We start from the raw sequence: 27,684 nt of genomic DNA, 5'->3' as shown, positions 1-27,684 counted from the left end.
CTGACTGTATATATGTTGTATGGAAATGCTGTGCCTGCGTACATTTTTGTAATACGGCAGCTACAGTTTCATCAAAAAGGTGTATAGGCCCTTAGTACATGCAACATGAGCAAAACACAAGGGCCTGGATTTTCCTCTTCCCACTGGAGGAGAGGTGGAACACACTGACCTTAATCCATTTTCCTGCCTTGGACCCAATAATTTGTGCACACAGCAAGTGGTCAGAGCAGGAATGTGGTGGTGAGCCTCACTACCGCTTTGAAGTGCAATCACTGTTGCAATGTAAGTAATGCCACAGCCAATTTTCACACAGCAAGGTTGCAGAAACATCAATGTGATAATGATCAGATAATCTGTTTTATGATGTTCGTTGAAGGATCAATATTGGTCAGGGCACCAGGGAGAATTCCACTGCTCTTCTTTGAAATAGTGGGGAGAATTTTATGCTCTCCCCCATAGCAGGTTTGGATGTGAGGAGAGCAGGTAATTGGGTGGGATTGTGATGGTGGGGGTTGAACCCTGCTACCTTCCCGCTTCTGCCGAAATTAAGTCTGGGGCGGGAAGGCCTGTGAACCTTACTGCCCTGCTGCCAAGTGAGGCCCTTCAGTGAGCAATTAATGCCCAATTAAGGGCTTCATCCTGCCACCACCGCAATTAGCTCAGCAGCGGGCGAGCCTGTCGCTGCATGGGGAGCACGGCAAGAAAAACCGTGTGGGTTGCTTGCAGGCTCCGGGGTTGGGGGGGGGGGGGGAGCGGAATCCCTCATTAAAAGGCACAGTGCCTAAACGAGGGACCCAGCATTGGGAAGGGGGAGCCCTGCTGAAAGTTACACCAACTGCCCTTGCTGCCAACTCCCCGACACACCCTCCCCTGCGAGACCCCCTCCTGCCCTGACCTACCTATGGCCTGGGTCCAGCACTGCTCCTAGGCCTCAGGTGGGTGCTCTACTGGCAGCAACCACGGCCTGTGCAGTGGCGCTGCTCAGTTAAAGGCTGTCGGCCTCTGATTGGCTGGTAGCTCTCAAAGGGCAGGACGTCAGTCATCGGGGTCCTTGATTCCCTGGAAGGCCCGCCACTGTCCAGTTAAGTGCCTAATTGGCACTTGATTCGGCGGGCCTCCCACAGAAGGGGCATCGCGGGGTTCTCGCCGGGGCTTTGCCAAACAAAATCCCACACAGTGCCATGGAATCTTTTATATCCACCTGAGAGGGCAGGTGAGGCCTCAACTAAAAGATGGCACATCCTACACTGCAGGATTCCCTCAGTACTGCACTGGAGTGGCAGCCTAGATCTGGTGTTCAAGCTTGGGCTTTGAATGCACAACCTTCTGACTCTGAGGCGGAAGAGCTATCGCAGAACCACAGCTAACACCTTTTGTTTGGGGAGATTGTTTATAAGATCAGCAATGGAAGACTTGGCTTGCATTGTTCAATTTACTTTTGCCTGTTCGGTCAGAAGATCCTGAGTTCAAGTCACACTCAAGGCACTGAGCACAGAATTCAGGCTGGTGTTCAAGCTCAGTACTGAGCAGGTGCCACACCATCGGCAGGGCTGTCTTTCAGATGAGATGTTTAACTGAGGATCCATCTGCCATCTATGCTAGTTGAAGAAGAGCAGAGGAGTTCACTTGGTGCCCTGACCAACATTTATCCCTCAGCCTCCACAGCCAAATAATTACTTGGCAATTTATCTCATTGCTGTTTGTGGAATTTGCTGTCTGCGCAAATGAGCTGCCATGTTTGCCTACACAGTGGCTGCATGTCAAAAAAATAATTGGCAATGAACTACTTTGGGAGGTCTGAGATTCACATAACAAGAAAGAAAGAACTCATGCTTATATACCACTGGTGATTTGCTGGAAAAGGGTTTACAAAACAAAACGCAAGTTGACTGTGTGAAGAAGTTTGAACAGAATCTTTTTTTCTATATTGTGCAGCAGGCAATGAGTCCCTTCCACACAATAATAAAACTCTCTGTCTGTTGTAACTTTTACTCAGATGCATATATTGTTCTCTTCATGTTGTCAGCATATGCCAACAAGATCTAAGTTGACCAAATGGTGATGTTTCCCGGGAAACCAACAAAGACATCTTTTGTTAATGTGAGGACAGTAGATTTTGACCCGTGAAACTCTCATTTTTGTTTATAGGGTGTAGGATGGCATTAGAAGCTGTCAAAGGCATGACAATGAAAGGATTAAGGCGGTCAGGCATCACCCCCATGGGGTCAGCAGCGTGTCCTTTTGCTCTCCCTATGTCTTGAGGTAGCACTTTCTCCCTTTAAGCTCTGTGGTTTATTCAGAAGTCGAATTGGGCAGGACTTTTGCATTTTTGTTTACTGAGAGAGCTCTTTGTGAAATGCCAATGTAAGATGTACTTGAGGATAAAGCAAGTGCAGCAAGTTGTAAGAGTGCTTGATGACCTGTTCTACAGTGTGGGATATATGTACAACAGTGGCAGCTCAAAAGCTGAAAGAAATGTGATTGTGTTGTGGAATTAAAGTGGTACAAGGATAGGTTTCCTGAAAGACAAGTGAAGAAGGACCCCCTGAGGTCTGTGAGGCCTCATAATAGACAGAACACTCTATCAAAAAGAAGCATGTTTCTCTCTACTTGCTAGTTCTTGATTTGGTGAACAGTACCAAGTACTTAATATATTCAGTAATCCAGTCTATTCCTCTCAATTCACAGTTGCTTCATTTGAACTGAACTCGTGCCAAAAATGCCTGAATTTGCCATTTGCTTAAATTGCTTAATTCAAATTACTGGGTATGTTTTCTTAAGCAAGAAACAACTTGACAGGAGTAGAATGTTAATTTAATTCCTTAGACAGACTAATGGTGTTTTGAGCATCTTTAATTTTCTTTCCTGAATGAATTTATTTGGAGGGTATTTACACTGTAAGCAGTTTTCACTCAGGCTTGTGGAGTACAACTGCAGGGCTGAGACCCAACATGACTCTGGGATAAAGCAGAGTGAGATTCCCTTTTCTTGGAGGCATTTCAATTTACCCCATTATATTGGATCATTTCCAAATTCAGACTGCATTTACATTATAACTATAGTGAAACTATTTCACAATGAAGATGCGCTTGTTGTGTAAATGCACCTTTGCATTTATTCAAACTTGTTAAATCTTTTGACGGATTACAGAGCAGACAAGTAAAATTATCGTATTTTCTTAACTGATGTATTTGTAGCAACTGAGGATATCAAACGGGGCATAATCTGCAGGGACATTGGGCACATTTTGCAATCTGTAATCCAAAACTTATTCTCGAAAGACAACCATCAAGTGGATACAGTAATATAAAAACAAAATACCACAGATGCTGGAAATCTGAAATAAAAACAGAAAGTGCTGGAAATACTCAGCAGGTCTGGCAGCATCTGTGGAGAGAGAAACAGAGTTAACGTTTCAGGTCTGTGCCCTGAACAGCATCAGAACAGCAAGTGGATACTTTTGCATTCCTACGAAAAAATGGCAGCACGCACATCAAAGACACGGTGACTCATTTAAATAGCCGGGGCAGGCCACCCCACCCCCCCAACCCCCCCTAAACATATGGAGAGGGAGGACTGTTCGTCCCCCAGCAATGGTGTCAACTACCTGTGCGCAGGCGCTGATGCCATTTTTAAAGGGCTGTCAGCCCTACCGGGAAATTTAAATATTTAAAGGGAAATTGAATGAAAATAAATAAAAAATCTATTTTGCCCTTCTCCCACCCTCCAATAACAAATTAATTATTTGCCCTGTCCCCCCGCAAAATACTTACCTTTACCAACTGACCTTCCCCCGCCCCCCCCCCCAAACTGCATAAACTTTCAACTTCAGCCCTTCCCACCATCCCCACACCCATGATGCTAATTTGACCCCATTTCACCACCCCCCCCCACCCCTAGCACTGATAAACTTGCCTTCCCCCCTCCCCCCCCCCCCCAACAGTGTTCCACCTCATTTCCCCGGACAGGGATCCGAAGGTGTGGCAGTGCCAGCTGCCGGGCTGAAGATCGCAGCGGGACGTCAGGAGGAGACATGAGGTGCATTAATTTAATTATTTTAATTTACTTAAATATTTAAATTGCGGTCCCGTCACCGTGCAGTCGGGGCAGCCACAAGGCCTCGCCGCCACCAGTAATATTGGGCCAGGCCCTGCCGACATCGAGGTCCATGGTGGGCCTCATCCAGGGCCATCTTCAGGACCTCCTGCCACAAATCCTGACGTCGAGGGCCCCTTAAAGTCCAGCCCCTTGTAAATTATTTAATGCTAAAAGGCAGAATATGGGCATATACAGAGAAAGGGACACCTGCATTTATATAGCATCTCTCAATACCTCAGGACATCTCTAAGCGTTTTACGGCCAATTAAGTACTTTTTTTGAAGTTTAGACACTGTTGTAATATAGGAGACACGGCAGCTAAAGTGTGCACAAGATCCTACAAACTGGAATGGGATAATTACCAAATAATATGTTTTTTTAGGTATTGGTTGAGGAATAAATATTGGCCAGTACACCAGGAAGAATTGTGGAGAGATGAAGAATAATGCAATATAAATTTCAATTTAAGCTCCCATAATGGCCCAGTGAGTTTATCCACTGAGTATGGCTGGGCCATATGCAAATAAAGGTATTGTTTTCTCTAGGTGTTATAGGGCAGCCAGTGCAGAACCTTGCTAGTCTATGGTGTGCTACAATATTCACACAGCACAGAAGGTGGCCATTTGGACAATTGTGTCGGTGGTGGCTCTTTGAAAGCACTATCCAATTAGTCCCGCTCCCCTGCTCTTTGCCCATAACCCTACAAATTTCTTTTCAACTATTTATCCAACCCGCTTTTGAAAGTAACGATTGACTCTGCTTTCCACCATTCTTTCAGGCCATGTGTTCCAGATCATAATAATTTGCTGCATTAAAAATAATTCTCCTCATCTCCCCTGTTTTGGCAGTTATCTTAAATCTGTGTCCTCTGGTTACCAATCCTCCTTCCAATGGAAACAGTTTCTGGCTATCTACTCTATCAAAACCCCTCATAATTTTGAACATCATGTCCTCACTTCTAACTGCAGTTGTGTCTAGTAAGACGCTACACCTGAAGGGCAGTCAGGGCAGTTTCTGTTTTAACATGTAGCAATGTCGGTTTTTTTAAAAAAAGGGACCAAATAGGGTTCCAGTGAGCTGCCTGGACTTCAAGGGCCAGAATATCAGGTCCTGGGGAGTATCATGTGACTTGCTGGACACTCACGTCTCAGATCTTTATACATTTGGCAATTTTTCATGTCTTCCTTGTTCCTGTCTCTAATGGCTTGCTTTTTTTCCTAGAATCTTATGGCCAAAGCTTTATATGACAATGCACCAGAATCTCCAGAGGAGCTATCTTTTCGTAAAGGAGATATACTGATGGTGATTGAACAGAACACTGGCGGGTTAGAAGGATGGTGGCTTTGCTCACTGCATGGACGACAGGGTATTGCACCGGGCAACCGCCTCAAACTCCTTGTTGGACCTATTTACGACAGCTCCCCAAATGAGGCATCTTCCCCAGTGGCACCACAGCAGTCACTACAGCAAGGCATCTATCAAGTACCCCCAAACCTGCATGGTTCTCCTGGCTGTGGAAGTTCTTTTCGAGATCCTATCTACCAAGTACCCCCTTCACACCTGAGTCAGAGCATATATCAGGTGCCTCCCACTGCTTCAGGCCAAGCTGCACAAGCTCATGAGATCTATCAGGTACCACCATCTATACAGAGGAGTGCTTGGGGGGCTGATAGTGCTCCTATAAGCAAGGTAGGTTTCTCTTATTCATTTTATGAGTTGCTCATGGTATAGGATTCTCCACTTTGTTCATTTCTATGCTGGCACAAAAGAGTGAAATCCGTTTCTGGTTTCTAATCTGGCAATAATCTCTGCCAAGTATACTGTATTGTGTATAGGGGCTTTTATTCATTTTTTGCATTAATTTTCTCCTCATTCACTCCAGAAGGCATTGGGTAGATTTTCAACTTGCCACCCACATGTAAAACTGGCATTGCTGTTTGGCCACCCCTTACAGAAATTGCCCTATTTTCATTTCCATTGATTTCAAGTTGAAAATCTACCCCATTGAGCAATAGGTAAGCCATCAGTGGATGCCACAGCATTCACTGTCAGAAAACAATTCAACTGCGGAAAATGTTGCAGTCAAGATCAATCCTGTCCTTGCCCAGTGGCATTATTGAAGCTATTTCTCAGTAGGGGGCCCTGGGCAACAATGAGTAGCAGGACTCCTAATTGGTTTCCCTCTGTTTAACACAGGGTGTCCAGGTTAATTGTAGTATCTCCTCAGTTAATAGCAATTTAGTGTGGTGAGGAATTAAACCCACAACCTTCCTGGTCTGGTTCACTGGACAAACTGCCTGAGCCACTGGAGGAAAATTTTGGGCTTGTGACAACATAATGTCATACCATACAAACTTATAGCCAGTGAATACGTATTCTATTCCCAGTCTAACTATCAGTGCTTGGTGATGTAGTGTTAATGATAAGCCACAGCTTTTTTTTAAAGACAGCACACACCACGTGGTCATAGTCATAGAGTCATAGAGTTATACAGCACAGAAACAGGCCCTTCGGCCCATCAGGTCTGTGCCGGCCATCAAGCACCTAACTATTCTAATCCCATTTTCCAGCACTTGGCCCATAGCCTTGTATGCTGTGGCATTTCAAGTGCTCATCTAAATACTTCTTAAATGTTGTGAGAGTTCCTGCCTCTACCACCTCTTCAGGCAGTGCGTTACAGATTCCAACCACCCTCTGGGTGAAATTTTTTTTCCTCAAATCCCCTCGAAACCTCCTGCACCTTACCTTAAATCTATGCCCCCTGGTTATTGACCCCTCCGCTAAGGGAAAAAGTTTCTTCCTATTAATGCCCCTCATAATTTTGTATACCTCAATCATATCTCCCCTCAGCCTTATCTGCTCCAAGGAAAACAACCCCAGCCTTTTCAGTCTCTCTTCATAGCTGAAATTCTCCTCTGCACCCTCTCCAGTGCAAATACATCCTATAGTGTGGTGACCAGAACTGTACACAGTACTCCAGCTGTGGCCTAACTAGCGTTTTATACAGCTCCATCATAACCTCCCTGCTCTTATATTCTATGCCTCGGCTAATAAAGGCAAGTATCCCATATGCCTTCCTAAACACCTTATCTACCTGTGCTGCTGCCTTCAGTGATCTATGGACAAGTACACCAAGGTCCCTCTGACCCTCTGTACTTCCTAGGGTCCTACCATCCATTGTATATTCCCTTGCCTTGTTAGTCCCACCAAAATGCATCACCTCACACTTCTCAGGATTAAATTCCATTTGCCACAGCTCCGCCCATCTTATCAGCCCATCTAGATCGTCCTGTAATCTAAGGCTTTCCTCCTCACTATTTAAGACACCACCAATTTTCGTGTCATCTGCGAACTTACTGATCATACCTCCTATATTCACGTCTCAATCAGTAACGTAAACTACAAACATCAAGGGTCCCAGCACTGATCCCTGTGGTACACCACTGGTCACAGGCTTCCACTCGCAAAAACAACGCTCAACCATCACCCTCTGCCTCCTGCCACAAAGCCAATATTGGATCCAATTTGCCAAATTGCCCTGGATCCCATGGGCTCTTACCTTCTTAACTAATCTCCCATGCGGGACCTTATCAAAAGCCTTACTGAAGTCCATATAGACGGCATCAACTGCTTTACCCTCATCTACACATCTGGTCACTGTCTCGAAAAATTCAATCAAGTTAGTCAGACACAATCTCCCCCTGACACAGCCATGCTGATTATTCCTCATTAATCCCTGCCTCTCCAAGTTGTGATTAATCCTGTCCCTCAGAATTTTTTCCAATATTTTCCCAACCACTGATGTTAGACTCACCGGCCTGTAATTACCTAGTTTATCCCTGCTACCCTTCTTAAATAATGGTACCACATTCGCTGTCCTCTGGTACCTCTCCTGTGGCCAGAGAGGATTTGAAAATTTGTGTCAGAGGTCCTGCTATCTCCTCCCTTGCCTCACATAACAGCCTGGGATACATCTCATCTGGGCCTGGGGATTTAAGCCCACTAAAACAGCTAATACTTCCTCCCTTTCAATGCTAATATGTTCAAGTATATCACAATCCCCCTCCCTGATCTCTACACCTACATCGTCCTTCTCCAAAGTGAACACAGATGAAAAGTAATCATTTAAAACCTCACTTATGTCCTTTGACACCACACACAGATTGCCACTTTGGTCTCTAATGGGCCCTTCTCTTTCCCTGGTTATCCTCTTGCCCTTAATATACTTATAAAATGCCTTAGGATTTTCCTTTATCTTGCCTGCCAGTGTTTTTTCATGCCCCCTCTTCACTCTCCTTAAGTACACCCCTACACTTTCTATACTCCTCTAGTGTCTCCACTGTGTTCAGCACTCTGAATCTGCCATAAGCCTCCATTTTTTCACTGATCCAATCCTCTATATCCCTTGATATCCAGGGTTCCCTGGACTTGTTAGTCCTACCCTTCACCTTAATGGGTACATGTTGGCTCTGAACTCTCACTATTTCCTCTTTGAATGACTCCCACTGATCTGATGTGGACTTTCCTACAAGTAGCTGCTCCCAGTCCACTTTGGCCAGATCCTGTTTTATCATCTTAAAATTGGCCTTTCCCCCAATTCAGTACCTTTATTTTCGGTCCATCTTTGTCCTTTTCCATAACTACCTTAAATCTTAGAGTTATGGTCACTATCCCCGAAATGTATCCCACTGACACTTCTACCACTTGTCCGACTTCATTCCCTAGGATTAGGTCCAGTGCTGCCCCTTCTCTTGTCGGACTTTCTAGTACTGGCTCAAAAAGCTGTCCTGTATGCATTTTAAGAATTCCGCCCCCTTTAAGCCTTTTGCAGTAAGACTATCGCAGTTGATATTGGGGAAGTTGAAATCCCCTACTATTATTACCCTGTTATTTTTACACCTCTCTGAGATTTGCCTACATATCTGCTCCTCTATCTCTCCCTGACTGTTTGGCGTCCTAAAATAAAATTTGAGGGATTCACTCCTTGTCAACCTCTGCAGAGGCTACTGCTTGATGGCATTCACCACAAACTCACTGATGTAGAGCAGTAGAAACCATGTTAATATTTAACTGACACACAACTTCGGGGCTTTCTTTATTACATTGCAAAACATCAATAGATACAGTATAATAGGCAAGCTGAAGAGTGGGATTATAACAGGTTTCTGGTGTGGAGAGAAACATCAGCACAGATCTGATGGGCTGAATGACTGAAACAAAAACTAAAGTGCTGGAAATACTCAGCAGGTCTGGCAGCAACTGTGGAGAGAGAAGCAAAGTTAACATTCCAGGTCTGTGACCTTTCATCAGAACCTGATCAGGTTCAAACATGGACAAGAGAGCTGAACTCAAGAGGTGAGGTGAGAATGACTGCCCTTGACATCAAGGTAGCATTTGACCAAGTATGGCATCAAGGAGCCCTAGCAAAACTAGAGTCAATGAGAATCAGGGGAAAACTCTCTGCTGGTTGGAGTCATACCTACCTAGGTTGTTGGAGGTCAATCATCTCAGCTTCAAGACATCACTGCAGGTGTTCCTCAGGGTAGTGTCCTAGGCCCAACCATCTTCAGCTGCTTCATCAATGACCTTCCTTCAATCAGAAGGTCAGAAGTGGGGATGTTCGTTGATGATTGCACAATGTTCAGCACCATTCGCGACTCCTCAGATACTGAAGCAGTCCATGTAGAAATGCAACAAGACCTGGACAATATCAAGGCTTGGACTGATAAGTGGCAAGTAACATTTGTGCCACACAATGCCAGGCAATGACCATCTCTAACAAGAGAGAATCTAAACGTCTCCCTTGACATTCAACGGCATTATGATCGCTGAATCCCCCACTATCAACATCCTAGGGGCTACCATTGACCAGAAACTGAACTGGGGTAGCCATATATATACTGCAGCTACAAGAGTAGGTCAGAGGCTAGGAATTCTGCAGCGAGTAACTCAACTCCTGACTTCCCAAAGCCTGTCCACCATCTACAAGGCACAAGGCAGAAGTGTGATGGAATACTCTCCACTTGCCTGGATAGATGCAGCTCCAACAACACTCAAGAGGCTCGACACCATCCAGGACAAAGCAGCCCACTTGATTGTCACCCCATCCACAAACATTCACTCCCTCCACCATCGATGCACAGTGGCAGCAGTGTATACCATCCTCAAGATGCACTGCAGCAACGCACCTAGGCTCCTTAGACAGCACCTTCCAAACCCGCGACCTCTGCCAACTAGAAGGACAAGGGCAGCAAATGCATTGGAACACCAGCACCTGCAAGTTCCCCTCCAAGTCACACACCATCCTGACTTGGAACTATATCGCCGGTCCTTCACTGTCGCTGGGTCCAAATCCTGGAACTCCCTTCCTAACAGCACTGTGGGTGTACCTACCTCACACGGACTGCAGCGGTTCAAGAAGGCAGCTCACCACCACCTTCTCAAGGGCAATTAGGATGGGCAATAAATGCTGGCCTGGCCAGCGCCGCCCACGTCCCATGAATGAATAAAAAAAATTCAACCATCCCGCTTTGTTAATTGGTTCAAAATAGAACAGCAGCAAATCAGGACTGAATGTATAAATCACAAGTGAGGGAAGTAATTGGATAAATCAGTGGTCCTGATGTTGCTGTCTGCATTCATGGCATTAAAAACCCATTATAAAACAAAGACTCTCTGTGAGCAACACCAAAAGGGATTTGCTAGTGTGCAGTAAAGGATTGTCACAGAACAGGTGGTACATGGAAATTTTCATCTATTAAATCAAATAAGATATTGCCATATATACTAATACTGTTAAGTTACTAATTCTAAAGGTGTTTGCAGTGCCTTTAGTTGCTGTCAAACATTGTTCTTTCACGAATATTAACCTACTTATTGCTCAAACGTGTTGGTTGACTATAACAACACTAAGCTTGCTATTGTAGAAGAACATTCTTTGCAAAATGAGATTGCCTTTTGTCAGAGTGGAGTCTATTAGATATAACCTTCAGGAGGAGAATCACTGGCAACGTTGTAGTGGCATTCACGTTGATGTTTGTGATGGATGTTGGATATTGAACTTGAAATGTGATTGATTGATTGAACTTGATTGATAATGCTGCTGCAGACACCTCCATTGGAAACTGGTTTGCTACAAACCCCATTAGTAGCAGTTCTCCATTTGTTCAGCTCTATGACATTGTTAAATTATCAATATCAAGCCTAACCCTGCAAGAGAATCAGACTGAGCCAGAGAGATAGATACCTGGAGAACTTTGAATAATGTCATGGGACTTCTGAAGTACATTTGAACAGACAGGATCTCAATCTAATATTTCATATGGAAAACAACACCTCCAACAATCCAGGGTGCTCTCGGTATTACATTGAAGTGTCAGTCCAGATTATGAGTCCAGAATATGTACTCAATGTAGTGAAATTTGAACCCACAACCTTCAGAGGCAAGGTTGCTCTCACATGAGCCAAGTTGACACTTAGGATGAGGGCCGCCTCTCATCAGTCTGGCTGACTTCAAACCCAAGGCTCAGTGAGCAGGCAATATGCTAACTGGGCCACCCAACCAGTTTTACTCTTTTAGTAATTCTATTTACTGTACTTTATTTTTAGTATTTCACAGAAGGTGAATCATTTTCAAATCTTTATTTACAGTGAAATGCTTGTACAGTTTAGAGTATAACTGTAAGCAGCTTCGCAGCTGTTATTTTTCTGGAGCAGTCTGGCTCACTTTCAGTGAATGATGAAATGTTGAGTAACTAAAAGCAGCAGAGTTTGGGTGTGGAGGCTGGAGACGGAATGTTTAATTTTATAGATGACAACACAAGATGTCAGATTGCAGCATAGAGCAGAAGAAATTTGAGCAATTTGGTGCAAAGAAGAAAAAAAAAATTAGTTACCTATTAAAATGGTGGTGTGATTTGTACTGAAGCCAAGCAGACAGCAAGAGGAATGATCAGGAAATTCTTGGCTGGAAAGTAGCAGTTTCCATTTCCATTGCAGTTTATATTGGCAGAAAGGTCAGACATTTCCCTTTTCAGGGCCTACCTCTACTTCTCAATTTATCCCCTGGAGCCCATGCTCGTACAAACTCCTGCTAAAGCTCAGCTGGAGGATTCAACACCTTCCAGTTACCAAGCAGGTATAGCAGGCTGAGCTTCACATCCAGTCAGACTTTTGTGCTTTCTTGTAATTTGGGACTGCAGTTGTAAATGTAATTTTACCTGCCACAGTGCTTGTCATTCCTATTTGTGTATTTTGTTTTTGTACCCCCAGCTCTCTCTCTCTCTCTTTTGAAAAGAAAATGTCCTGCAATTGAATGATTTTTTTTCATCAAAATAGGTTCTGCTGACATAATGGTGTAAATTGTCCAATTGCGCACTCCCAACACAGAGCCGCATTCACTGGGGCTGCAAGGTGGGAAACCTCATGCACACAGCCTACAATCAATGGAAAATTGTGGGCTGCACACGTGCAATTTCTTGTTGAGCTCTCCCAATGGGCAAGGTTCTATGCAATCAGAAAGCCTACTTCAATATCACAGCTGTATGTTTGGGGGGAGGAAAATCAAGGAAAAATATTAAACAATAACATTTGTTCACGGTGTCACCTCTGAGTCAGAAAAAGAAAGAAAAGAAAGACTTATATTTATGTAGCACTTTGCACAACCACCGGATCTCTCAAACGCTTTACAACCAATGAAGTACTTTTGAAGTGTAGCCAATTTTGTAGGAAACGTGGCAGCCAATTTGGCGCACACCAGGTGCCAACAAACAGCAATATGATATGACCAGGTAATCTGTTTTTGTGATATTGATTGAGGGATAAATATTGGCCAGGACACCGGGGATAACTCCCCTGCCCTTCTTTGAAATAGTGCCATGGGATCTTTTACATCTACCCAAGCTGGCAGATGGGGTGGTTTAATGTCTCAACTGAAAGACAGTACCTCTGACAATGCAGTACTCCCTCAGTACTGCATTGGAGCGTCAGCCTTGTATTTTGCGTTCAAGCCCTAGAGTGGGTGTTGAACCCAGAACCTTGTGATTCAGAGGCGAGAGTGCTGCCCACTGTGAAGGTTGTGGGTTCAAGTCCCACTCCAGGATCCTGAGCTCAAAATCTAGCTAACACTGCAGTGCTGAGAGAATATAAGGTGCCGTCTTTCAGATGAGATGATAAACCAAGGCCCTGTCTACGCTCTCAGGTGGACATAAAAGATCCAATGGCACTATTTTGAGGAAGACCAGGGGTGTTCTCCCAATGTCCTGGCCAACATTTATTCCTCAACCAATATCTAAAAACAGAGGATCTGATCATTTATCTCACTGCTCTTTTTGGGACATAGCTGTGTGCAAATTGGTTGCTGCATTTCCTGCATTAATTTAGACAGTAGTGCACTAAGGGAGAGACTGGCCCAAAGTTCCACCAAGCTTACTGACCCTGAGCTGCAGGTGAAATTAAATAAAATTCAAACATTACTGGCGAGATGCTGCAGAGAGCTAAGAAATTGGAGGAGATTTTCTGATGCTGTCATTGAATCTCTCATTTACATCAAACACTCCTTGAATTCCCCCGGCAGAGAAGTCAGAGCTGGGAAATGCCCATGCAATCAGTCTAAAACCCCGAAAAGTACTTCATTGGCTGTAAAGCATTTTGAGATATCCTGAGGTTGTGAAAGGCACTATATAAATGCAAATCTTTCTTTTATTAACTGTTATTAAGGAACAAGTGAATCGTTGTGTAGAATCAGAATCCACTGTTTTGGAAAGGAGATATCATTGGTGCTGTGCAACAGCATACATGTGCCATGGTCAAATTTCTTCATGCTGCTCAGTTCCAAATCGGAGCTGTGTCAGGCAAAGACCGAGGCATCCCTGCATGGAAGGGCGGGAGGATGGGATAGAGAACCCTTATTTAGGTAGCAACCTATTTTTTATTTGTTCATTGAATGTGGGTTTCACTGGCAAGGCCAGCATTTATTGTCCATCCCTGATTGCTCCTGAGAAGGTGGTGGTGAACCACCTTCTTGAACCTGCAGTCTATGGTGTAGGTACACCCACAGTGCCATTAGGTGGGGAGTTACAGAATTTTGAGCAGTGACGATGAAGGAACAGTGATGTATTTTCAAGTTGGGATGATGTGTGACTTGGAGGGGAACTTCCAGGTGTTGGTATTCCCATTCATCTGCTGCCCATGTCTTTCAATGTCCTTCTGCTTAGTAGCCAACCAATGGAGGCTGTGGTAGATGCCTGACAGTTGGACACCCACTCGCAGCACTGGAGAATTCAACTGGTACTTATATATAAAATTAATCTTTACAGCTTTGAAAAATGCTTTCCCTTCCTCAAACTCCAGTGCATGTAGGAATGGTTTGCGATGCTGACTGCCTCACTTCAAAAACTTGAAACGACAGCACAAATTTTAACAAACATCACTAGTACCCCTCCTTAATAAATGCTGGGTTCCATTTGTAACTCAGTGTCTTTGGAGCATTGTTTATGTAACTGTCAGAAATGGCATTAGTGCTTCAGTAACTTAAACTCCTTAATATTTTCCTCAACCTTGAGTCATTTCCTTTCTCTTCCTCCTGATTATTCTAGAAGAGGAACAAGTTGTACATCTATTATATCCCAACTCAGTAAAATGATTACATGCTAACTGTAAAATAAAACATTCATTCAGATATTCTGTTCTTATTCATTGAGTCCACACTTTACAGTGACAATTTATTTTTCTGGATGCTCTTACAGATTCACAGTCTTGTCACTGAACATGTTCAAGCTGATTTATAAGTTATTGCTGCAAGGGGAGAACCTCTTTGTTGCTGGACTGTAAAAATGATCCCAAAACATATTGAACTCTACCATCTTCTTTCTCTTCCCATTTCTTCTACTGCTTTACATTGTGCTCTGGGTTGTTTCCACAAAAAATATCCTTTATTTTGTAGGAAGTTTATTAGGCTGATATACAAGCCCTTATCAGGAGGACCGATTAGATATAATGGGGAGTGGGAAGCCCTCCACTCCCATCTGATACAAGTACCCCACTCAATGTCAATCCAGTGTTCAGAGGGGAGAGCTCTGGGGTGAAGTTGGTCCAATCCAGTAGCAAGTAATGAGCAATAATGGATTGACAGCCTGTTATAGACTGCACCAGTTTTTATTATGCCTTCACTTTGAAAATATTGCCAAGAATTCAAGTCAAGTAAAAGTCGAGTCTCCAAAAAACGTTTGCACTATTGTTCTGTGACCTTCAGTGGAAATTAGATCAAACACAATGAAAAATCAGCTGCCAATTTGCTGTGAGCCCGTTTCATGGCAGAGACCACTTTCATCCCAATGATTTCCTGGTCACCCGAATGATCTGTACTATGCATTATATAATGTTGTTAGAGACAGCTGGCTTTATTGACATTCAAGTTGTTGGGGCTAAGAAGTGTTTTTGAATGCTGTAATCAATGAGGTACCTCTCTCCATACACTCTGTGTCAAAATCTATGTGATTTATCTTGTCTGTAATCAATCTAAAGCTTCAGAACCTCTTCCAACTCTCATCACTGATGTTCACAGCAAAAAAGAAGTTTCTTTAAGTAGACAGCTGCAATGATCTCTAACTTACAATCTTACTCTTATTGTGTAAGGGATGGTACAGTATAGAAAGAAAGAACTTGTATGCATCTAGCACCTTTCATGACTTAATTGCACACAACAAAGTTCCACTAGGGGCAATGAGTAAGATTTCCAGATGATATGTTTTAGTGGTGTTGGTTGAGGAATAAATATTGGCCCAGACAACTTCCCTGCTGCTCTTTGAACAGTGTCATGGGATCTTTTACACCTAAGAGGACAATTGGAACCTTGTTTATAATGTATCGACCAGGTGAGAAAGAGGTCTAGGGTTCCCTTTCAGCCTACAACTGGTCTTACCGTAACAGGGTTTTATTTTTAAACACACGGTGTTTTAACTCCCCCTTGGTGAATCCTTGTTCACTGCTTTCCAATCCTAAGGCAAAGAAATGAGCACAAACAGGCTTTCTTAGGTTTAAAGAAGAAAGGTGAAATTTGATTAAACTTAAACTCTAATTCAGTTGATGCCTATGGATACATGACGCGCTCACACTAACATGCATATGAGATACGTACATGCAAATAGAGAGAGAAAAGAGCAGAAGAAAAATAAAATGGAAAGGTTTGAGGCAATATCTGAAGAGTTGTTGTTATGGTTCTTCGAGCTCACTGTAGAGTCCTTGCTTGTAGGGAGATCATGCTTTTCGTTGAGGCCCAGTATTCTTCTTAAACCTTGATCACTGTAGGAGACTTTTCTCTCTTGGGATTCATGTGCCTTCAGTCGGTTTTTGGAGTTCCGTGAGAAAGAGATGGGAGCAGACAGGAGAGATTGTGGCGAGCCAGCCACGAGGCGTCTTTTTAATCCAGGAGCAAACAGCTTTCTGCCAGTTCAGACACTGTCTCTACAAGTTAAAACTCCCCAAGTTGGCCAGCAGGGTGGTCACATGACTGACTGGTTTGACCAGGTCTGTTCTGTGTATTGTATTGAAGCAGGAGATAGCTCCTTTGTTCCAACACTGCTAATATGCAAAAATGTCTTTCCAGCCAGGGGCCTGGCAACCCCTTGTATCAGGCCTTCTCTTCCCAGCAACAATTTGAAATTTAATGTCCATGTGGTGAAATTAATATGCCTCATTCTTGGCAGGTGGGGGCCTACATGACAATAATTTCATCCGAAAAGCAGAGTCTCTGACAATGCAGTTTTCCCTCATTAGTGCACTGAAAGGTCAGACTAGGTTATGTGCTCAAGTCTCTGAAGTGGGGCTTAAACCCATAATTTTCTGACTCGAGTGTCAATTGTCTTTGCACTACAGCATTAAGCAGTGTCCGCAATCCTACATGAGTCGCCCAGCACCTATCTCTGTAGACTCAAAGGTGAAAACACCATAGTTCCAGGACACTTTATTCAAACCAAGAGTAATAAAAACATTTATTTACAAGGTTTACAATAACAAAATCAAAAGAATTTTGATGCAACACTTGATTTATACAACACTTTGAACAATGCTGAAAAACATTGAAAAATTCCAACTTCTCCATGTATTTTTCAGAATGTTTGAACCCAGATTTTGATGACTGGAACGTGGGTAACTTTAGCTTCAGCGATTCACTCCCACAGTGTGGAAACTGGGAGGTGAACAGGGAATTAGCTTCACTTGTATCATTCCAAAACCAGGTCCATAAAGCTCTTTCCAATTAAATTGACAATCACTTTATTAATCAACATTACCACTTAGGTAGAGTGCAAACAGCTGGTCAAGTAGTTGGGCTGTGGCAACAAGTGCTGTGTATCCCACAGGTACCTGTACACTTTGCATGCATTAGATATTTCAAAGACATGAGGGAATTTATGATGCTTTTAACTTGTTAGTAATGTAAAGGTAAATTGAGCATTCCTGCTGAGAAGTCATGTTTGAAGGAAGCATGGGTCTCAGTTCTGTTGCATTGATTCTCTGACCTATACTCTGTTCAAGTGTGGCTCTCTATTGGGAGTGCAGTGACACTTAAGTTGTTCATAATCAATGTACCCTCTAATTTTTTTTTTGGAGTACGCAGGTGATTTATTTAAGTGCACAGCCCCTTTAAAAAAATTTTTGCGTGGCTGTGCAACCGTAACTTAAAAGGGGCCAACTTGTGTGCGGCCTGTACAATATTTTCAGGTTGTTGCGCAGCCGCCCAGCCGAGAGCGAGCATTGCCCATTATTACTCCCCTCCAGGAAAGCAGTTAGTCCAGATAACTGCTTATAAATATGCAGATATCCATAGTCCATATTTCAGTATTGTCTTTCCCCAACAAAAAAGAAACACTCTTGTTAAAGATAGGCTTCCTAAAGTCAATTTTAAGTTCACAGTGTCACTAAAGTTTTGTCTGAGAACAATCTAAGACAGAAATTATGCATGACCGAGACCAGCTTCTGTATCAGCAAACAAGAACAATTTCAAAGAAAATGGCTGTCCAGCCAGATTTATATCTAGTTCTCAACCTCTTCATTATTTACTATTGCCTGTTAGTTAAGCCTCCAAATAAAAACTGATGGGAAATTTCAAATTTAAGATATATATCAAGGATTTCAAACAGTGGAATTACCGTGACAAATTAATAACTACAGACTCTATAATGACAAGGCACATTCCCACACAATGTCTGGAGGCAGGAAAGAATGGCCAGACTCCTAGAAAAAATACGGAGGCTGTATAATTATTCCAGTCATTAATTGAAGGTTTGTTGCTAAACTATGTACTCCTCAACAAGTTGGGACATTCCAGGAAAAGTGAATTTTGTGGTGTGGTGCACTGTACACTAATCCAATCATCATCTGGACTTTATTCTTGTTAGCACCCTGTTAGAAGTTAAGTCTTAACAGAATACAGCAAAAATGTGGCTAAATAGTGGTATGCTAACACATTTTGTAGTCATTGCATTCTAAAATTAATTAGAATTCATCTCGTGAAGAAGTTTGTGAAACACTGATGTGATATGCTGCAACATAAATGTAAGCGTTGATGCTTGTTACAGAGCTGGGTGATTTTCAAGGATCATTGGCATAATTTAGGAATATGTTCAAATACAATTTAATGTGTAGACGTCATTTTTTTACTTGCTGTCACAGACTCATCAAACCCCACCACCAACACTGCACCGCACACCCCACCCCCATGCCCCCACAACCCACCGAAGATTTGTGGTATGATTTTGTTGTTGACTTCCTGTTCATAACAAGTTACCAGAATTCAAGGGTGGTGCAGGCTGAGACAAACTTTGCAGTTGTAAAACGTGAACTGAAAAATAAGCGTCATTCCACACTTCCAGGAATCCTAACTGCTGTGTAAAATGAGTCTCACGCACACATGAAGCTGCCCAAAAATGTATCGTCTTGGTTTAATTAGCAAATCCCCTCATTTCTTCTGTTGTTCTTATGACTTCATAGCCTTCGAAATGCTAAGTTTCTCCCACAGTGATCTCTCAATGCATGTCCTTGCTTTCATTCTAACTAGATAGGCACAGTCAGCAGAATGAAATGTACAGATAAGAACAGCACCAAATAACAAAACTTTGTGATTACAAAAACTGTGTTTTTCCCAATTTTTTCCACTGATTTCACAAAGACACTGATTCATGGCAGCTCTCAGGAAGCTTGCCTATGCTGCCATTTTTCATGTGTGTGTTTAGACCTGCCTAGTGAGCAGACACCAGAACCAAGTCCAGTCCTGTCCTTGTCCGATGTCCGCATGCATGCGCTTTCCTGGAGGATTCACTATTGGGCCTGGGAAGTTGACCAGATTCCCCCCAGCCCAGATGCCCCCCCCCCCCACTACTTCCACCCTGAGCCTGCAGACATTGAGATCAATTTTAGGACTCACACGGTTGTGTCACCTCACTCAGCACAGGCCGGGGGTCAAACCTGGAACCTTCCTGGTCAGTATGATTGAGTAGAAAACCAGATGGTAGATTCACCCACTGACTTTTCAAGGCAGCAGTTCGCAGCATTCTGTATTTGTATTTGTATAACACCTTGCAGTGTCCTCAGCATATCAGAAACTGCTTTACAATTAATGGATTTTGAAGTGAAGCCACAGTCGTTATGTAATCAGATACTGCAGATGATGTACGCACAGTAAGGCCCCCACAAGGAATGAGTGAGATGACTGATCTGCTAACAACACAAAAGCAAAATGGAGCAGATGCTGGGAATCTGAAATAAAAACAGAAAATGCGAAAAACACTCAGTAGGTCTGTCAGCATCTGTGGAGAGAGAAACAGAGTTTCAAGTCTGTGACCCTTCATCAGAACCAGGAAAATTTAGAAATGTACTAGGTTTTGAGAAAGTGAATGGGGAGAGGGTGGGAAGAAGAACAAAAGGGAAGGTGTGTGATAGGTTGGAGGACAGGAGAGATTAAATTACAAAAGGTTTCATGGTGCAAGGCCAAAGGATTGGTAATGAAACAAGTAAGGAAAAGATATGTCGAGAGGAGATGTGAATGGCAGGATCCTGAATAGCTGCTGGCAAAAGCGAAGTAAAGGAATTAAGAGAGAAATGAGAGAGAAAATCAAACCTGCAAAGAGAAACAAAACAAAATGTATGCAGAGGTTATGATCTAAAATTGTTGAACCAATATTGAGCCTTGAAGACTGTAAAGTGCCCAGTTGAAAGATGAGCTGCTGTTCCTCGAGCTTGCGTTGAGCTTCATTGGAACACTGTAGCAGGCCGAGGACAGAAAAGTCAGAGTGAATGCAAGGTGGAGAATTAAAATGACAGGTGACTGAAAGTTTGGGGTCATGCTTGCGAACTGATTGGGTAACCACTTTGCGGAACACCACCAATCTGCATTTGGCCTCCTCAGTGTCGAGGAGACCACATCGTGAGCAGCAAATACAGTATACTAAATCAAAAGAAGTAAAAATAAATCACTGTTTCACTTGCAAGGAGTGTTTGGGCCCTGGACGGTGAGAAGTGAGGAGGTAAAAGGGCAGGTGTTGCATCTCCTGTGCTTGCATAGAAAGGTGCCATAGGAAAGGAAGAGGATGTTGGAGGTGATTGAGGAGTGAACCAGGGTGTCGTGAAGGGAGCAGTCCCTTCAGAATGCTGAAAAGGGAGAGGAGGGGAAGGTGTGGTGGCATCACACTGGAGGTAGCAGAAATGGTAGAGAATAATCGTTGAATACAGAGGCTGTTGGGGTGGAAGGTGAAGTCAAGAAGAACCCTATTGTGGTTCTGAGAGGGAGAAGAAGGGGTGAGAGCAGAAGTGCGTGAAATAGAACGGTCACAGTCATTGGCCCTATCAACCATGGTGGTCGGGGGATCCTTGATTGAGGAAAAAGACAAGCGCGAGTATGCAAGGTTGCATTGTCAGAATATATGCGATGGAGACGGAGAAACTGGGAAAATGGAATAGAATCCTTTATAGGAAGCGGAATCTGAGGAACTGTAGATGAGGCAGCTGTTGAGTCAGTGGGCTTATCATGAATATTTGTTAGCCTATCCCCAGAAATGGAGACAGAGAAGTCGAGGAAGGGAAGAGAAGAGATCTGATAATCTGTTTCTGGTGATGCTGGTTGTGGGAAAATTGCTAACCAGGACATGAGGAGAATTCTCTGCTTTATGCATAGTTACATAGTATTTACAGCACAGAAACAGACCATTCACCCAACTGATCTATGCTGGTGTTTATGCTCCACATGAGCCTCCTCCCACTCTACTTCATCTAACTCCGTACTTACTTAGCTTCCCCTTAAATATGTCTAAGCTACTGGATGGGGTAGTGAGATCGACATTCTCACAAAAGCAAAATGTTGCAAATGCTGGCGATCTGAAATAAAAACAGAAAGCGCTCAAAATACTCAGCAGGTCTGGCGGCAACTGTGGCAAGAGAAGCAAATTAACGATTCAGGTTGATGGCCTTTTATCAGAACTTGAAAAGTTAGAGATGTAGCGAGTTTTAAACATTGTACAGAGCCAGAGAAAGGGTGGGTGGAGAGGAAAAAACAAAAAAGATCTGTAATAGGGTGGAAGACAGAACAGTTTAAATGACTAAAAGGATGATGGTGCAAGGCCGCAGGGGTATTCGGCCCTGCCCAACGGCCAAAGAGTTGGTGGCAAGCCTGCCTCCGCTGGGCATGGGGAGCCAGGCCAGGAGTTTTCGCTCCCCAGGCCCTTAATTGGTCTTGGACAGAGCATCCACCTCCTTGAGGCAAGAAGTCCCATCCAGTGGTGCTGCTGGCAGCTTAGTTCCAGCAGCGCCACCGGGAGCAGTGGCCTTCACCCAGCCATCGAAGGCAACAGGAGGGATGGCACCGGAAAAAAGATAAGCTTTTAGGGCCTCACTGGGGACAATTGGCTGGGCCCCGGTGAGGCAAGGGGGCGGTTGGGGCTTCGGGGACAGCCCTCTGTGGGACACACAATGCCCGATCAGGAGGGCCCCCCCCGAGCCCGCAAGAAGGCTGCCTGCTTTACCAGGTGGGGTCCTTGAGACCTTTACCATCCGGCCGTGGCAGGAGGAGGCCCTTAAGTGCCAGTTAATGGGCCACAAGGGCTTTGATCGGCCTGGGGCAGACGGGCTGTTTCTCACCACCAACCCACATAAAATTGCGGGGGGGGGGGGGGGGTGGGGTGGGGGGGAGGGGGTTGGAAAAGGGCCCCCCGCCTTCCACTTAAAATTACTCCCCCATCAGCAGCCCGCTCATTTGGGGGCCGTAAAATTCCAGCCAAAATATGGATCTGGAGAAGGTGTAAATGGGAAAAGCCTAATCACTACCAAGAGCTGCTGTCTGACAAAATGGGGACATTGGTGATAATGTGAACTTGTCGAACTCACTGAGTCAGGAAGGCTATAAAGTGCCTAATCGAAAGATGACATGCTGTTCCTCGAACATATGTTGAGATTCATTGGAACAGTGTAGGAGATCAAGGACAGAAAGGGGAGAGTGGGAGTGGAGCAGAGAATTAAAATGGCAAGCGACTGGAAGCTCAGGGTCACGCATGCAGACTGAACAGTGGTCACCCAAGCTGCATTTGGTCTTCCCAATGAAGAGGAGACCACACTGTGGGCAGTGAATACAGTATACTAAATTGAAATAAATACAAGCTGTTTCACCTGGAAGCAGTGTTTGGGGCCCTGTGCTCCACATTCTCACCATTCTCTAAGGAAAGAAGTTTCTCCTGAATTGTTTATTGGATTTATTAGTGACTGTCTTATATTTATGTCCCCTAGTTTTGCACAACACGCCTGCCCACCCACCCAGCCCCCCAACCACAAGTGATAACACCTCTATATCTACCCTATTAAACACCTTATAAAGGCCTCTATCGCTCACACCTCAGCCTTCTCTTTTCTCGAGAAAAGAGCTTCAGCCTGTTCAGCCTTTGCAGGTAGTTAGAACCGCTCCGTTCTGGTATCATCCTTCTAAATCTTTTTTGCACGATGTCCAGTACCTCTGTATCTTTTCTTGAAGCGTGCCAAGTAATCATTCACATCCACCTAAACAGACAAATAAGGAGCACAAAACTGCAGATGCTGGAAAGCAAAAACAAAACCAGAAGCTTTGGTGCAGACTACATATCTGAAGCATTACCTGGTTTGTTCTCTGTGCCCATGCTGACTGAAGTATTGAGTGTTTCCAGCATTTTTTGTTTTGGTTTCAGACAAACAAGGCCTTGGTTTACCATCTCAATAAAGGACGGCATCTCTAACGATTCTCAGTGCTCCCCCAGTACAGCACTGAAGTCTCAGCCTAGGTGATTCAGCTCTGTGTAATAATCCAGACCAATAAATACTTGTTTAATATTCAGCCACTCGCAGATTTCGGGTGGGAAGAAACATAAACCAAGCCATGCATCTTCTGTAGTTTGATCAAACTAAGCAAACTTGAAATCAAAACAGAAAATGCTGAAAATGCTCAGCAGATCTGGCAGCATCTGTACAGAGAGAAAGAGAGTTAACATTTCAGTTTGATGGCCCTTCATCAGAACTGATGTGCAAGCTTGAGATTTTTGTCTGTCCAATTTTGGGTCATTGTTGTGTCTTTCATATTGAAATTGTAGAATCAACAACATTTTAAGCCATAATTCTCATCAAAGTTGAAGGATTTCAAGCTGTTTCCCGGAATGTAAATGCAAAATCATATACACAGCATTAAAGTTGACTGGCAGAAAATTATAAGCTGAGATAGAGTGATTGTGACACATGCCAGGAGAAGATGAATCAGAAATATTGCCCTTTTTGTTTTTTCTGAAGAACTGACATTACTTCAACCAATCATCCTCCCAACTTGTGGTACTAACTCTCTCCAGCATACAGCAATGCTTGCTACAGTCACAGGGCATCTTAGATGAGGAAGCACTTGGCGATAACAGGCTGAAGAGCTGCAGCTCTAACATGCGCGATTCATGCGCTGATGAGGTTTGCCAACATAATAGGATTGTCTTGGAGTCTCTAGAAATTAAAATTAATCTCCTGGACACTGCTGTGAGCAACCCAGGAGTAAAGTCATAGGGGCATTTTAAAAAATAATAATTTCTTTGAAGACTTTCATTTATTAGTTATAAATATATGAGAAAATGGCTACATGACAGGGTGAGGTGGTTAGAGGGTGGGGGTGGGGGTGGGGAGGGGTTCATGTGATGAAATCTCCAGGAACATACCCAACCAGAGCTGGCAACTAGTGTTGAGGTGTTTATGGCGTCATCACACGTTTCAGCACCAAAACAAGAAGCTTGCAATTCCCATTCATTTAGTGGGAAGTTGAAGCATTAAAAATGCATTGGGCAGATTTTCCTCTACGGGCAACCGATTGGCACAGTGGGCTTGTATGGAAGCAACTGGCAATGATGGTGGGTGGTGATGGTGGTGGGGGTGGGGGGGGGGTGCGTCTCTACGGGTAGACATAGCCCCTAGCTGGGTCTTGAACTTAAAGTAAGCTCTGGGCCACTAACATCGGGGTACTAAGGAGAACAGACACCAGAAGACCCCAAGTGCTTCTCATTGTCTTGGTGGGAGTTTGGGGAGAGCGGAGGGCTGGTAAAAACAAGTTGTGCATTTCCTAAAACAGTTTTTGGCTGTCCACTTGGATCCAGGGTCTGGGTCTTGTGCAGATCTCTTTAGAATGCCCTTGTTGGAGCATCCATTGTTCACAACTACATGAAAATGAGAAGGAGGATGGGAATGCCTCTGCATACCTCATTATAATATGTTCACTAGGTCTGTGTTTAGTGTGGTCTTAGGCCCAGTTACATCCACTGGAAAGCCTCAGGAATTTTCAGGGAAGTGCACTAGGTTCAGTGTCCTGACAACAAGCGTCTGCCCTAATTCTGCTCTTCCATGTGCCTAGGGAATGACGATTATCCAAGCACAGGAAAATGGAAGATCTACCCTTGTATGTTTCAGCACCTTTTTTAAAAAAGAAGTGCATATAGACTGAAGAAAGTCTGTAACCAAAGAGACATTAGAAAAAATTCATCCTTTAGCAGCTGTCTTTAAAATGCATTGCCCTTGGTTTGAGTTTTAATGAGCAAGTGGAGTCTTGTGAATCAGTTGCTGCAGGCTACACATTGATATTTCTGTTTTGCCACAGCCACACTTTTGGCACAAGTTTTAGCAGAATCTGTCCCTAGCAACCATGTCACAACAAGTTTGTGTTTTTAAGATCTCTGCACCTCAGCCATGGATGATGTTGTTTAAACTAACATCAGGTGTGGCAGAGTGTTAATGGATTAAAACAGTGCAGGCTTTCAGCACACTCCTTCCAGGTGACTAAACAGATGAGCTCAGACTGATCCATCTAGGTGGTGCTTACATCACCAACGTTCTTGCTGCCTCTCTCAACCTCTGCTGAAAGTTGCCCAGCTCCATCCCAGTTCTTTCCACACATCATGGTACCCTAAAACATAATGGTCAGAGTTCTGTTTTAGCTGTCTAACTTTTTTAAAGCCTTTTTTTTGAATAAGGACCACTCTCAAACACATCTGGAATTTAGTCTGCAATGTTTTTTGATGAGGGGAGGACAAGAAAGATCTTGCTTTTAGTTGCAACCCAATCCCTGTCTATGGTTAATATGGGTTCTGCAACATTGTACCAATAAAACTCAAGCATCAATTTGATGTTTAGGTATTTGTGGAAAATTGGACAGTCAGTAGATTTCATGCTGGGGTAACCTGTTATTTGTCATCCACAGGAAGCTCTGGATCCACAGTGCTGATTCCTCTACTGAGAGTAGAAAAATGCCAGTCGGAGCTTGTTCATTGCATCACAAGTTGCGACTGGAGAAAACCAATTTACCAATCTACAATGAGCACAGGAGCCTCATTACAGGTGCCCACCAGGGCCACCTTAATAAAAAAAAAAAGGGCCTGATCAATTTAGCAGTGCCCAAAATCCTTGTGCACTTTGGGCATGGGCATCTGTCCTACTAAATTAGTTAATATTTTGCCTCTTTTAGACCCATAAAATGGGTACAATGCTGTTAAATTTAGACCAGTCAATTCCTAGTGTGGAACTGAATCTACAATCTTCTGACTCAGACAAGATTGTTACCAACCAAGTCAAACTGCCATATCAGTAATGCAGAATGCATTTTTCATGAGTGTTTTTCAAATGACTTTTTAATTCACCATGAAGTTAGCAATTGGTGACACGAGGAGGCAGAATGTATAAATGTTCTGAAGAAAGGTCACAGACCTGAAACATTAACTCTGCCTCTCTCTCCACTGATGCTGCCAGACCTGCTGAGTATTTCCAGTACTTTCTGTTTTTATTTCAGATTTCCAGCATCTGCAGTATTTTGCTTTTATTTTAGTGTATAAGTGGCTGTCAGATTGACTCAGCAGTAGGATGGACAGGAATACGGAGTTTGGGTCTTTGTTGGCAGGCTGAAAATTAAGTTGCTGAGGACACAAGATAACGAAGGAAAGTTTCTGTTCACAACTGCATTTAAATGTCTGAAGCATACTCAGCACTAAAACAGCCAGATATTCTTTGACCTACTGAATTTCAGCTTGGCAACAGGGTCTGGGATTCCCATTTTATCTTTTTCCTTCCTTGGAAAAACACCTGCTTCTGTCTATAATTGGTGTAACCATAAGCTGGGGTGAAAGGTCAATAGATCTGTAGTGATCTGACTCTTGTTTATGGCCCTTGGCCCCGTATCCTTTAGAAGTGCACAAAGAATCGAAGAGCGGAGAAAACTGATTTGTTTCAACAACCCATTTGGGTTCTATTCTCATGTTTTGTTTCCCTTTCCCACGTTTTGTTGTCGGGCTTTTAAATGCCAGGTGGTTAACACACTCCCCACGCACAGTGACTAGTTTCTTTTCCTTGTTTGTGTGATTGTTGCTTTCTTGACCTTTGACTATTTTTGATATACTGAGGAATAGATATTATTCTTCCTTAATTATATATCACATGTAAAGTAAAATAGAGACAACAGCAAACATTCCGATACATTAAACTTACTGGCTGTCCCTATATTATTTAGTGAACCAAAAATGCTTTGTAAAGTTCTTTTAAATATTTATTCAGTTGATTGGTATAAAAAAAATGTACTGGTTTTAAAAAACATTAATTTAGTTCAACAGATTAATTATTATAATCTTTGAATCATTTCTTTTTGAAGATCACTTTCTTATGAGTGACTTGCCTATGAGCCAGCCATAATCCTTTCCCTTGGTTTTAACTGGAAAAAATTAGAAATTTAGCCAAACCAGTGTAAAACCATCTGGGTACCACCTTAAAAGGAAACTGCCCCATCTGCTGAATCAATATTGACCTTCCTGGAAAGGAGATGGCTGCTGGCAGTTCCACCCCATCATGTCAGTTTTCACATGCAGATTGGTAGCTTTAACTGCAATGACATCTCACTGTGTCTCAGTTTCTCATTCTGTCCATGCATCACTTTGTTCTCATTAATCTGTCATGGGTTCTTGCTTTGTTGCCTCTGTGGAATTTTAAAAAGCTTTACTTTTTTTGAAAATGATCTTTATAAATACCAGTGCCTTTGTGCATAGTATATGATTTTTCATTTTCCCTGCTATCTCA

At 43.4% G+C, this 27,684-nt stretch overlaps 1 protein-coding gene across 4 annotated transcripts in view; it reads left to right on the top strand.

Moving 5' to 3' along the window:
* Positions 1 to 27,684, top strand: part of nedd9 (neural precursor cell expressed, developmentally down-regulated 9) — a 233,848-nt gene that overhangs the window by 190,287 nt on the left and 15,877 nt on the right. For 3 of the 4 annotated variants that reach the window (XM_068058114.1, XM_068058123.1, XM_068058103.1), the window contains one exon: positions 5,320 to 5,787. The exons of the other annotated variant lie outside the window; for it this stretch is intronic. In XM_068058114.1, the coding sequence (XP_067914215.1) occupies positions 5,320 to 5,787 (468 nt within the window). The remainder of the gene's footprint in view (positions 1 to 5,319; positions 5,788 to 27,684) is intronic. 4 annotated transcript variants of the gene reach the window in all.

The sequence above is a fragment of the Heterodontus francisci genome, chromosome 2 (assembly GCF_036365525.1).
Source record: "Heterodontus francisci isolate sHetFra1 chromosome 2, sHetFra1.hap1, whole genome shotgun sequence".
Lineage (NCBI taxonomy): Eukaryota > Metazoa > Chordata > Chondrichthyes > Heterodontiformes > Heterodontidae > Heterodontus > Heterodontus francisci.
This window is presented reverse-complemented; position numbering and strand designations above follow the sequence as displayed.